This window comes from Ananas comosus, linkage group 16 (genome assembly GCF_001540865.1).
Source record: "Ananas comosus cultivar F153 linkage group 16, ASM154086v1, whole genome shotgun sequence".
Taxonomy (NCBI): Eukaryota; Viridiplantae; Streptophyta; class Magnoliopsida; order Poales; family Bromeliaceae; genus Ananas; species Ananas comosus.
The window spans coordinates 6,058,392-6,070,755 of record NC_033636.1 but is presented as its reverse complement, the minus strand read 5'-3'; the positions used below and the strand labels follow the sequence as shown (position 1 = coordinate 6,070,755).

Below are 12,364 nucleotides of genomic sequence, written 5' to 3'. Positions count from 1 at the left end.
TATACACAAGATGTCGACTGGTCTCTCACGACCTAAGTTAGGATGTCTCATATGAGATATGGCTAATAATCATTATGTCACATCTAGTAGACAATGGGATGGTCAAGAATTACAAGAAATGACCCAATGGTCTCAACTCAATCACAATATGTCATCATTGAAATTACATAAATGATATTTAAAATTTATCCTAAAAAATATAGCTGCAGTGCAGCAGCAGGCAGAGGAAGATGCATAAAACCAGGCAAACTCGGCGGTGTTGAGTCTACGGCGTTTTCGGTCGGGTGCAGTTCGAACCAGACTGCATTTATTATTTATTAGTGTTGTAGTCCCTCTAGGAGGAATGAAGATCCAATATCGATATAGTACAGGGACTGCCCATAAATTTTACCCTCTATAAGACTAGCCGTTAGGTGTCTCGTTTTGTCGTTACGCGACATGTGACCCACCCCACCATCATCGTAATTCGTAAGGGAACTCAATTCTCGGCCTCTCGTTCCTCATCCACACAAACATGCCTACTATATGCTCGACAGTTTGCTCCTGAGAAAAAGAGAGAGAGAGAGAGAGAGAAAGAGCGAGAGACATGGCGTCGAGCCTCTCTGCTCCTTCCAATTATCGCCTCTCTCGTACCTTCAATACAATCCCATCAAAGACTAGTACAAGGTACTGCTCCTTCATCCTCCTCCTCGGCCGGGGGACCTCGGACTCCTTCCCCACCAACGCCCCTTTCGCAGGCCCCACCATGAATCCAAACACTGCGAGAGTTTACTCTAGTAACAAAGATAGCGTGAGCACGGAGAACTCGGCTCCCGGATTGCTCAATGGGGATTTGTTGAGGCGGTTGTCTAGTTTGAAGGATGCCGACCAAGTTATCGAGATGATTGTGGAGGCAGAGAGGAGTGCCGGGATTGGAGTTTTGGAGACCGAGGATTGCAATTCGATCATCGAAGCAGCGTTCGATCGAGGGAACGTTGACTTGGCTCTGTCGGTTTTTCTAGCCATGCAAACGGGCTATGCGCAAGGTGGAAAAAAGTTATCTTTTACGAAAGTTTACTATTCATGCATCATTTTGATCGCTTCCCTCAAATAACGAAACTATGTGATCGGGGCGCTGAGAGTTTTTGGGGCAAAAATGATATCATTTGAATTCCTCCTTGTTTAGTTTAGACTTTAGAACACTTCAATAGAGAACATTCGTTATCAAAGTAGGTAGTACTTGAACTTTTGACACAATGTTGGTTTGGTCCCCGAGTTTCTCACTGAAACAGATTAAGCCCTGATTATACCTATCCTTTTGTGTTGTCATCTCTTGATACTTTATCTGCTATTATTTGTTTCATGAGCTTACTATGCAAAATTTCGTGTTTACTTTTTCTTCTTCTTCTTCTTCTTCTTCTTCTTTTTTTTTTTTTTTTTTTTTTTTTTTTTTTTTTTTTCCTCCTTCGAAATCTATCCAAAGGGGGTTAAGAAATTTTGGCAATATTTCTTGTTTAGTTTAGAGAGCCATTTTGGAGATTTTTTGTGATTGAAGTGGACATTTTTCTTTTTTTTTACGGACGTTAGATGGGATGGGTGGGAAAATTTTGGCAATTGCAAGGTGGAAGTGGGCCAGGCCAGATGTACAAACATACGGATTGATGGTTCAGAGGCTCGCAGCATCGTTACGTGTGTCCGATGCGCTGAGGATAATTGACTATGTTTCTCGGGTGGGAGTTTCTTCAGGAGAGGAGGTGAGAAGGTGCATCATTTTATTTGAAATGGATTTTCTATTTTTCTGTAATGTGACGGGTCTTATGATTTTTAGTGAAATCTGTCGTATTGTCTCCTTTTAGTAAGTTTTAAAATTTTGTGCTCATTTAGGCAATTTCAAATATTCAAGTTCTTTTGAAGTCCTATGATATGGATTTTATGATATATGGAGTTATCTCATGCAATTCCCATTTTCAAATTAAAGTGTAACATTTTAAGCTCTTAGGCATGCATCACATTCTATTTGGCCTCATCAATGAGCTTCAGATGTTCTAGCAGCGCCTTTGCCTGAAGGTGTGAACAAAAATAAGCCTCGAGTTACTTTATTGAGAAGTTGAATTCGAAACTGTTATCTAATCATTTTATGCCTAATCTATTCTTTTTTTACTATATAGATCTTTTATGATACTTCTAAGAATTATAAGATTGTAAAGAGATATTAGTATTCATGTTTTTAAGCCTTTTCCATTGTTTCTCAGGTCCCATTTGGGGTGGTTGTTCGATGTCCAACTTGTATGATAGCAATTGCTGTCGCACAACCTCAACATGGTAGTCAGGTATGCTATCAATCACATGCAAACATTTCAATTCACCTACCTTTTGAAATCTTATCTTGGTAAATTATTCTACCATGTATCTTATATAGAAGATAGTAATATATTCTGCTTTTAATATGTTAAAATACATGCCAACTACTAATTACATACATTTCAAGCTTCAAAGACGACTAGCTACAATGTTGCAGCCATGTTATGTATTGCTATACTTGCTCCAATGTTTTTATATCTTGCTGTTTCTTGCACTCCTTAGGTAATTAACAGTTCATAGGATTAACAAATCACGCATAGACTTTGCTTTTATTTCTGACTTATCTCAAGTTATCTGGGTATATCACAGCATCATTATGTGTCTCCCACCTTTTCCTACTTATATTTCTTTATCATAATGGAATATACTCGTTAGCACTATGTCCTCCTCATTTTTCAGATCTCAATGATGACATATCAACTGAAATAAAGTAGTTAATGCTCTTACTACTGGTCTTATCAGCCATGTTCGGATGCTGGAACAAGTTTTCTAGTGATAATTTTGTTGGCATTTTCTTCTGTTATATAATCTCTGAGTTTGATTTTAAGCTAATGTGAAATCTTACTTGGTTTGACATTTCAGTATAGTAGGTTCTACTTACAAGTTGATTTATGTTATATTCCTGGAAAAATGATTCTGAGGCCGTATGTAGTAACCGGTTGTAGACATCTGTTTATTCTTCCCATCAACCTTATATAACAAACTCCTTGAATAAGTAAGAGAGATAAGCTGAACAGCATATTCATGATCAAAGCAGACCCATAATGTCATGTTCATATGTTACAATCATCCCAGATCCAGATTCGATTATGAGCTGGATTTGTAGCCTTTTCCATATCAATGGCAACAAAATTATTAAGGGGAGAATGAATTTGTGAAACTTAATTGCTAGCAATATTCTATACGTTAAGTGAGAATCTGGATTGGTGACTTGTATTACCCATGGCTCTAGTGGTTCAACACTCCAGATGCTTAACTTTGACCCCTGTTAGTTGAATCACTAGGCTTTGACGATATGTTGGTGTAGACTATTTAGAGACAGATTTTTTATTCGCAAAGTTTCAAATTATAGTGATGATAGTTGTAACTGCTGCCAGTATTACTTCTTCAACAACAGACATTGGAACATCCACATTTTTTAACATTTATCATAATACTTAGACTACTAGCTTGTTTTATGTGTAATTAGAAGTGAAAACAGACCGGATAATATACAATTGTATCCTGTTCTGTATCCACTCATAGTTTAGTCCAACTAATACATTAGTTGTCCAACCCAAATTTGAAGTCAGATCTGTTTTAGGAGTTACTGAATTTTTCATATCCAAATACTGGTTTAGACTACCGAAGAAAGTTTTGAGTACAAACTTAGATGGTAATGCCAACAGTTTCATCTTTATTTATATGCCTGATGACTTGCTGGCAATAATGGTCTATGCATAACTTAGTTACTGAAGATTCTTTATTCAATAATTTGGGCAAAATGCAATTAAACAATGGCCTTGATCCTCTGTGTTCGTGCGCAAGCGAAAACATGCTGTCGAGATCCTCACGTATGCAGAGTCAAAGAGAACCGCTCTAGTGTCCGATCCCATTCCACACGAGGGAAATAGATATAAAACTACATCACAAATTCTGGCCTAAGATGGAGAAGTACACATCATATATTGCCGAGAGAGATTGAGGAAGAATATATTATTTTTCTTATGTGTGTTAGGGAGATTTTGTCTTATATATGGGAGCATTATGTAATTCTATAAGGATTATTATTCAATAAGGGACTAAATATTCTAATTAGATTAGGATAAATATTAGGATATCCTATAAGAGGAGAAATCCTTATATAATACCAACGTCTCCCACTTTGCCCCTGAGAGATAACATAAAATAAGAACCGGCATTATTGTCATCATATCACTCTTGGCGATCTTAACTAGTACATATAAGAAGGGATGCAGCGTGGGACCTTCGGAGTGCCTCTCTAGATACTTGAGAGAAACTATTCCAAATCTCCACCTGACCAATCACGGTACATCTTACTCTGCCTGCTTGTCCTAGACCTATCGAATAAATACAAAAACCAAAGTTCTCAACCAAGATCACAATATTTCATATATATATATATATATATATATATATAGAGAGAGAGAGAGAGAGAGAGAGAGAGAGAGAGAGAGAGAGAGTCTAGCTATGCCGTTTTTAAAAGTACCAAGCACTTGGTACTTGTAAGCTTTCCGCCGTTAAATCTACCCCTTTGACTATTTCCACCCGTTAAATCATACTATTCAACCAACCACCACTCAACCCTAGAAGACCATTATCATTCTAACCACATATCCCTTAATCCAAGGGCCGAAAACCTACAAGCACTAATGACTTGGTACTTTTTATAAATATAGGAGCTCAATTCTATATATATATATATAGGCTAATGCTACTATCCTATTAATAGGATAGGAGCACTTGTCCTATCAAGTTGCTCTTGATGATCGAGATTCCGAATCGATGATCGGAGCCGTTGAAGTTGATCTAGAGTATTTGAAATATCTAGAAACTAAATTTCATAAATTTTGATAATGGTTTACATGGTGATCAAAGTGTCGTAAAATCGACAATTTTTGACGGCCTATATGAGCCGTTTGCTTGTTTAACGGTGTAGAAATATCCAAATCACGTGAAATTTTGATAGAAAATTCTTTATACTATATAAAACAAGATCAATATCTTTGATTTAAAATTTTAATGTCATATTATTATATTTTGTAAGATTTTTATTTTCAGCCGTTGATTTTGAGCCCCTTTGTTCACTAGGCAAATGATATCGAAAAATAATAAAATTTATTTTCTAGATACTCCAAATACTCTAGATCAAGTTTAACGGAGCCGATCGACGATTCGAAAGTCGCAATATCGAAAACGAGCTGGAAGCACGGAAGGCTCCGTGCTTCCGATAGCATAGTAGCTTCACTCTATATATATATGTGTACATATGTGTATATATGTGTACATATGTGTATATATATGTATATATATGTGTGTGTGTGTATATATATGTGTATATATATATATATATACATATATGTATATATATATGTGTATATATAGAGTTGGACTGGGCTACTATTAGTAGCAAAATCCCATTATTGCTACTAGTTTTTTAGCCTTTAGATCAACTCTTTTTATTATTTTTAACCATTGGATTAAATACTATAACCCAGTGGGGACCACTCAACCCTGGGGGACCATTCAACTCTAACTGATTATTATCATCCTAACCCTACAATTTTTCATCCAAGGGTTAAAAACTTGATAGTAAAATGAGTGTTTTACTGCTAATAGTATTCCAGCCTAATTCGTATATATATACATATATGTGTATATATATACATATATGTATATATATATACATATATGTATATATATATACATATATGTATATATATATATGGAATTGAGCTCCTATGCTTTTAAAAGTACCAAGTTATTGGTACTTGTAAATTTTTAACCATTAGATTAAGAGATATGCGGTTAGGATGATATGGACCACCTAGGGTTGAGTGGGCGGTTGGTTGAATAGTATAATCTAATGGTTGAAAATGATCCGAGGAGTAGATTTAACGGTAAAAAACTTACAAGTACCAAATGCTTGGTGCTTTTACAAGCACTATAGCTGGACTCTATATATATGTATATATATACATATATGTATATATATATATATATATATATATATGTATATATATATAGTAGGTCTTGTGTGCTATTAGGAGCACGGAGGCCTCCGTGCTCGTAAGCTATTTTCGATGATGGATCTTCCGAATCAACGATCGGCTCTGTTAGACTTGATCTAGTATATTTGAACTATTTGGAAAATAAATTTTGTAATTTTTCGATATCATTTACCTAGTGATCGAAAGTGTTCAAAATCAACAATTTTTAATGGTTAATGTATATTGTTTGCAAGTTTAACGGTGTAGAAGTATTCAAATCAGATAAAATTTTGATGGAAAATTCTTTATACTATTTACTGCAAGATCAATATCTCTAATCGAAAATTTTAGTGTTATATCACTACTTTTTGTGAAATTTTTATTTTCAGCCGTTGATTTTGAACCCTTTCGATTGCTAGGTAAATGATATCGAAAAACCGCAAAATTTAATTTCTAGATACTTCAAATATGCTAGATCAAGTCTAACGGAGCTGATCATCGATTCAGAAACTCTATCATTGAAAACAGTTTAGGAACACAGAGACCTCCGTGCTCCTAATAGCACACAAGACCTACTATATATATATATATATAGAATTAGGCTACTATACTATCTATAGTACCGAGCTCCGGTACTATAGTGTTTGTTTTCGATCTTAGGGCGTTCAAATCAATGATCCACACCGTTAAATATGATCTAGGGTATATGAATGTCTTAGGAATAAAATTTTAGTTTTTTTCGATATCGTTTACTTAGTAAATAAATTATATCAAAATGGACGGTGAAAATTGAATAATCTTTAAAATTTGAGTATAGGACTTTAAATTTAAGATCAAGATATTTAACCTTAATCTATATAGTTTAAAGTATTTTCTTCAAAATTTGAAGAAATTTAGATTCTTCTACACCGTTAAACTCCAAACTTGTAAATATAGCCATTGAAAATTGACAATTTTGAAATAGTTTGATCATAAAGTAAACTATGTCGAAAAATTATAAAATTTTATTTCTAGAAACTTTAAATACCCTAGATCAGTTTTAACGGTGTGGATCATTGATTTGACGCCTAAGATCGAACAAACACATAGTACCGAGCTCGTACTATAGATAGTATATACACTAGCTCTATATATATATATATACTATATATATTATATATAAAAGAGTGAGGCTACTATGCTATCGGAAGCACGGAGCCTTCCGTGCTTCAGCTCGTTTTCGATGTTGCGACTTTCGAATCGTCGATCAGCCCGTTAACCTTGATCTAGAGTATTTGAAGTACCTAGAAAATAAATTTTAAGATTTTTCGATATCATTTGCCTAGTGAACGAAGGGGCTCAAAATCAACGGCTGAAAATAAAAATCTTACAAAACATAATAATATGAAATTAAAATTTAAATCAAAGATATTGATCTTGTTTTATATAGTATAAAGAATTTTCTATCAAAATTTTAGGTGATTTGGATATTTCTACACCGTTAAACTTGCAAACAGACTCACTATGGCCATTGAAATTTGTTGATTTTGGAACGCCCCTTCGATCACTAGGCAAATGATATCGAAAAATAATAAAATTTATTTTCTAGGTACTCCAAATACTCTAGATCAAGTTTAACGGAGCCGATCGACGATTCGAAAATCGCAACATCGAAAACAAGCTGGAAGCACGGAAGGCTCCGTGCTTCCGATAGCATAGTAGCCTCACTATATATATATATATATATAGTAGGGCTACTATACTCTTATCAGTATAGATCCTTTCGTACTCATAAATTATTTTTGATGATGGAGCTTTCGAATTGACGATCTATACCGTTAAATATGATATCAAGCATATGAAACTTTTAGAAAATAATTTTATAATTTTTCTAAATTATTTTAAAGTCCATCAAGCAGGCATAAAATGAATGGTCAAAATTAAACAACCTCTTAAAAATAGATGATCGGATTTTTCAATTTAATATCAGAGTTATGAATCTTTATTTAGATAGTGAATATAATTTTCTATCAAAAATTCAACCAATTTCGATTTGTTTACACCATCGAATTAGCAAGTATCCCATACCGACTGTTAAAAATTGTCAATTTTAAGATCTTTCGATCATAAGGTAAATAATGTTGAAAAATTATGAAATTTGATTTCTAAAAGTTTTAAATGTTCTAAATCATGTTTAACAGTATGGATTGTCGATTCAGAAGCTCTATCATCGAAAACGAGTTATAAGTACGAAGGCGATCATACTCATAAGAGCATAGTAGCCGGACTCTCTCTATATATATAGTGTTATTTAAAATACATCATTTTCTTCTGTAAAAAATGGTAAGCCCAGGCTTCTCAGAGGTCAAAGTGCATGCAAATCAAGTATAAATCATTGGATACTTCTTGTTTTGCCTATGTTAAAGAAACATATAGCTAATCGTTTTTCCATAATACTCATTCGGCCGAATTATAAGCATGACCATCAGTGCGTAAATCAAAGTAGCGGGTACCAGCCAACTGCTCTCTATCATGGAACTGTCTGCCGCGAACGAACCGGCCCCGCCGTAGGTGTTTCTAAGGCGAGTGGTCATCCATGGTACAGATTAAATTTGTTTAAATTTTATTTTTGAAATCAGGATTACAGGTTCATGGCTTCCAACAGACACAAGAGTCTGCTGTTAATTACCTAACACTTTCAGTGTTAAGGAACCCTCGATTAAGTGACCGAATATAAATACTTATAATAAAAGAGACCAAACAGACAAATAAAATTTTATTAATATGATTTGTCGTGTACATGGCTTAAGCAGGGGCATTCCCACACTGTACATAGATTTTATAAAACTAAATACTCAGTTTATAGACTTGATGGTCGATTAGGATCAGATTGCTCAGTTTAATGACATAGCTGTCGTTTGAAATAGGTTGAGGTTGAGTTTAATTTTAATTTGCTCAGTTTAACGACATGGCGGTCAAAAGGAGTTTAATTTTAATTTGCTCAGTTTAACGACATCGCGGTCAAAGAGAGTTTGATATTGGTTTGCTCAGTTTAACGACATGGCGGTCAAAACGAGTTTAATATGATTGCTTAGTTTAACGACATGGCAGTCAAAAGGGTTTGATTTGATTCCTCAATTTAATGACTTGGCAGTCAAATGTTCATTTTAATGACTTAATAGTCATTTGTCCAATTTAACGACTTGACGGTTGAGGTGCTCAGTTTAGCGAAATGGTGGTCGATTGAAGTTGAGGTGCTCAGTTTAGCGACATGCCAGTTGATTGAAGTTGAGGTGCTCAGTTTAGCACATGGCAGTCGGTTTGAGTTTTGATGCTCAGTTTAATGACATGGCGGTCGGTTTGAGTTTTGGTGCTCAGTTTAATGACATGGCGGTCGAATGTTCAGTTTAATGACTTAACATTCATTTGTTGAGTTTAACGACTTGACGGTCATATCTGAACTTGATTTGCTCAGTTTAGTGACTTGATGGTCGATTGAAGTTGAGATGCTTAGTTTAGCGACATGACGGTCGATTTTAAATTGAGTTGCTCAGTTTAATGACATGGCAGTCGGTTTAAGTTTTGGTACTCAGTTTAATGACATGACAGTTGGTTTTATATTGAGTTGCTCAGTTTAATGACATGGCGGTCGGTTGAAGTTGAATCTCATGAAATTGGTTTATAAAATTAATTCATGCTAGGAGCCCATTTGTAAAGTCCATTAGATTAATTGACGAAATTAATTAATGATAGGGGCCATTTAGAGAGCCCATGAAATGGGTTCATAAAATTAATTTATGATGGAGACCTATTTAGAAAGCCCATTGAATTGGGTTCATGACATAGGCCCATTTGGAGAGCCCATGAAATGGGTTCATGAAATTAATTTATAATAAGAGGGCCCATTTGACCAACTTATGAAATTAATTCATATAATTAATTCGTGATAGGGGGCTCATTTGGAAAACCCTTAAAATTTAATTCATAGAATTAATTCATAATAAGGGGCCTATTTGGAAAGCCCATGAATTCGGTTTGGGTTGGAGGCATTTGGATGACATAAGTTTGGTAGATTTGGTTGGATTTTATTTGTGGACTTTGGATTTTGGATCTTATTTATGGACTTTGGGTTTTGGGATTTTATTTGTGGATTTTGGGTTTTGAGTTGAGAAGTTTATTTATATGGATTTTCATTGGTTTTGGACTCAAATCTGGATGTGGGCTGAGATGGGTTTCAGACTTTACATGTTTTGGGCCTTGGACCCGAATCTGCATGTGGACTGACATAGGTTTTGGACTTTAGATGTTCTGGGCTTGAGTCTGCATGTGGATTGTGATGAGTTTTGGACTTAAGTGTTCTGGGCCCAAATCTACATGTGGGCTTGGTGCTTTATTTTATTTTTTTTTTGGATTGCTTATGGAATTTGTTCATTGGGCCCGTAAGTAAATGATGGATTGAACCATTTTCAAATTAAATAGCTCAAATCCATTTCCTCAAATTTTTGTTCCTTTTTTTTTGTTCTTTTNGGGCTGAAATAGATTTCAGGCTTTGCAAATTTTGGGCCTTAGACCCAAATCTGTATATGGACTGAGATAATTTTGGATCTTATATGATTTGGGCCCGAATCTACATGTGGGCTGAGATGGATTTCGGGCTTTAATATCCTGGGTCCGAACTTGTATGTAGTCTGAATTTTGGGCTCTACAAGTTTTGGGCCTTGGACCCGAATTTGCATATGGGCTCTGCATTATTATTATTTTTTGACTGCTCATGAAATTGTTTATTGGGCCATTTTCAAAATAATTCAAACCCAACTCCTCAGGTTTTGTTTTTTTTTTTTTTTTTTGACTGAGAGACAGAGAGAAAGAAAGAGAGAAACCCAACTCCCTCTCCCTCTCTGTGTACGGAACCGAGAGAGAAGGAGGAGTGCTCTCCTTTTCTTTCTTTCTTTCTTTCTCTTTTTTTTTGTTATTTTTTTCCATTTTTTTTATTTGTTTATTCATATCTTTTTTTTTGGTCCAAATATACGAAATTGATCACGTCGAGCCTCTTATGAAGATGGCGATGCTTATCACGAAGATGGTGAATCAAAACAGTACTCGTCCATTTTTTTTATTATCATTTTTATTATTGTATATATTTTTTTATCATGTTTTGTTCAAGTACGCAGGGTTTAACTGTGTCGAGCCTATCACGAAGATGGCCGCTCGATTAACCCTTTCGACCATGTCAAGCCTATTGCGAAGATGGCCGCACGGTTTACGTAGTAAAATAAACGGGCTTGATCGTGTCGAGCCTATCACGAAGATGGCCGCTCGATCAACCCTTTTGAGCATGTCGAGCCTATCGCGGAGATGGCCGCACGGTTTACGTAGTAAAATATCCGGTGCTCGATCAACCATTTTGACCATGTCGAGCCTATCGCGAAGATGGCCGCACGGTTTAGAGAGTAGCGATGCATATGTACGGCGAAAGTGACGATTTGATGTCAAATTTGATCGGTTCAAAACCTATCACGAAGATGGTCGGGTTGATCAAACCGACAGGAAAATCACACTTACGCTATTCGTATGCATGCATATCTCTTATTGTCATAGAAGTCGTCGTGATTGTTGTTGTCGAAGTCGTAGTCGAATGCAAGAGCCAAAGTCTTTTTTCTTTTTCTTTTTCTTTTTTTTTTTTTTTTGCTATGGTATGGACAAATGAGGGGGGTGCACATGGCACCCCCTCTGCCAGCAAGCCTAAAAACGGGCTCACCCCTTCGTGCATGTGCACGAGAGAGAGAGAGAGAGGAAGAGGAAGAGTTAAAAAAAAAAAAATTCTCACCTTTCTGTTTTCTCTCGGGTTCTTTTTTTTTTCTCCTTCAAATCTACTTTCTTTCTTCTCCTCAAAAAAAAATCCTGTAGCCCCTTTTCGAAGTTTGGATCTTATTTTTATATGGGATTCAAAAATGATTCTCATTTGGAAATAATTTAAAAATCAACTTATTGAGGAAACAAACCTCAATCAACTAATTTATTCTCTTTTTTGTTTTATTTTGAATACTTTCCTTCATTTTTCTCTTTTTTTTTTCTTTTTTTTTTAAAGGAAAGAGGTTGGCACCCTTTCTTTTTTTCTTTCTTTTTTTCTCTCTTTTTTTTTATTTTTTTTTATTTACCTATTTGGAAAGAGGGAAGAGGGGAGGTGAGCTCACCTCCCCTGTACGAATCGGGGGAGGTGACTCTCCTCCTCTGTACTTTTCTTCTCTTTCTTTTATTTCCTTTTCTCTCTATTTTTTATTTCCTTTTCCCTCATTTTTTTTATTTCCTTTTTTCTCTGTTTTTTTTCTTTCAAT

The 12,364-nt window shown here is 35.3% G+C and overlaps 1 protein-coding gene across 2 annotated transcripts in view; it reads left to right on the top strand.

The window, feature by feature from the left end:
- The window catches only part of LOC109722288, a 29,178-nt gene continuing 17,255 nt past the window's right edge, over nucleotides 442-12,364 (top strand). Inside the window, exons 1-3 of one of the 2 annotated variants that reach the window (XM_020250283.1) lie at nucleotides 442-1,025; nucleotides 1,567-1,733; nucleotides 2,232-2,309. In XM_020250283.1, coding sequence (XP_020105872.1) covers nucleotides 587-1,025; nucleotides 1,567-1,733; nucleotides 2,232-2,309 — 684 coding nt within the window. In that variant the 5' untranslated portion in view covers nucleotides 442-586. The remainder of the gene's footprint in view (nucleotides 1,026-1,566; nucleotides 1,734-2,231; nucleotides 2,310-12,364) is intronic. The other variant, XM_020250282.1, reaches the window with a different exon arrangement.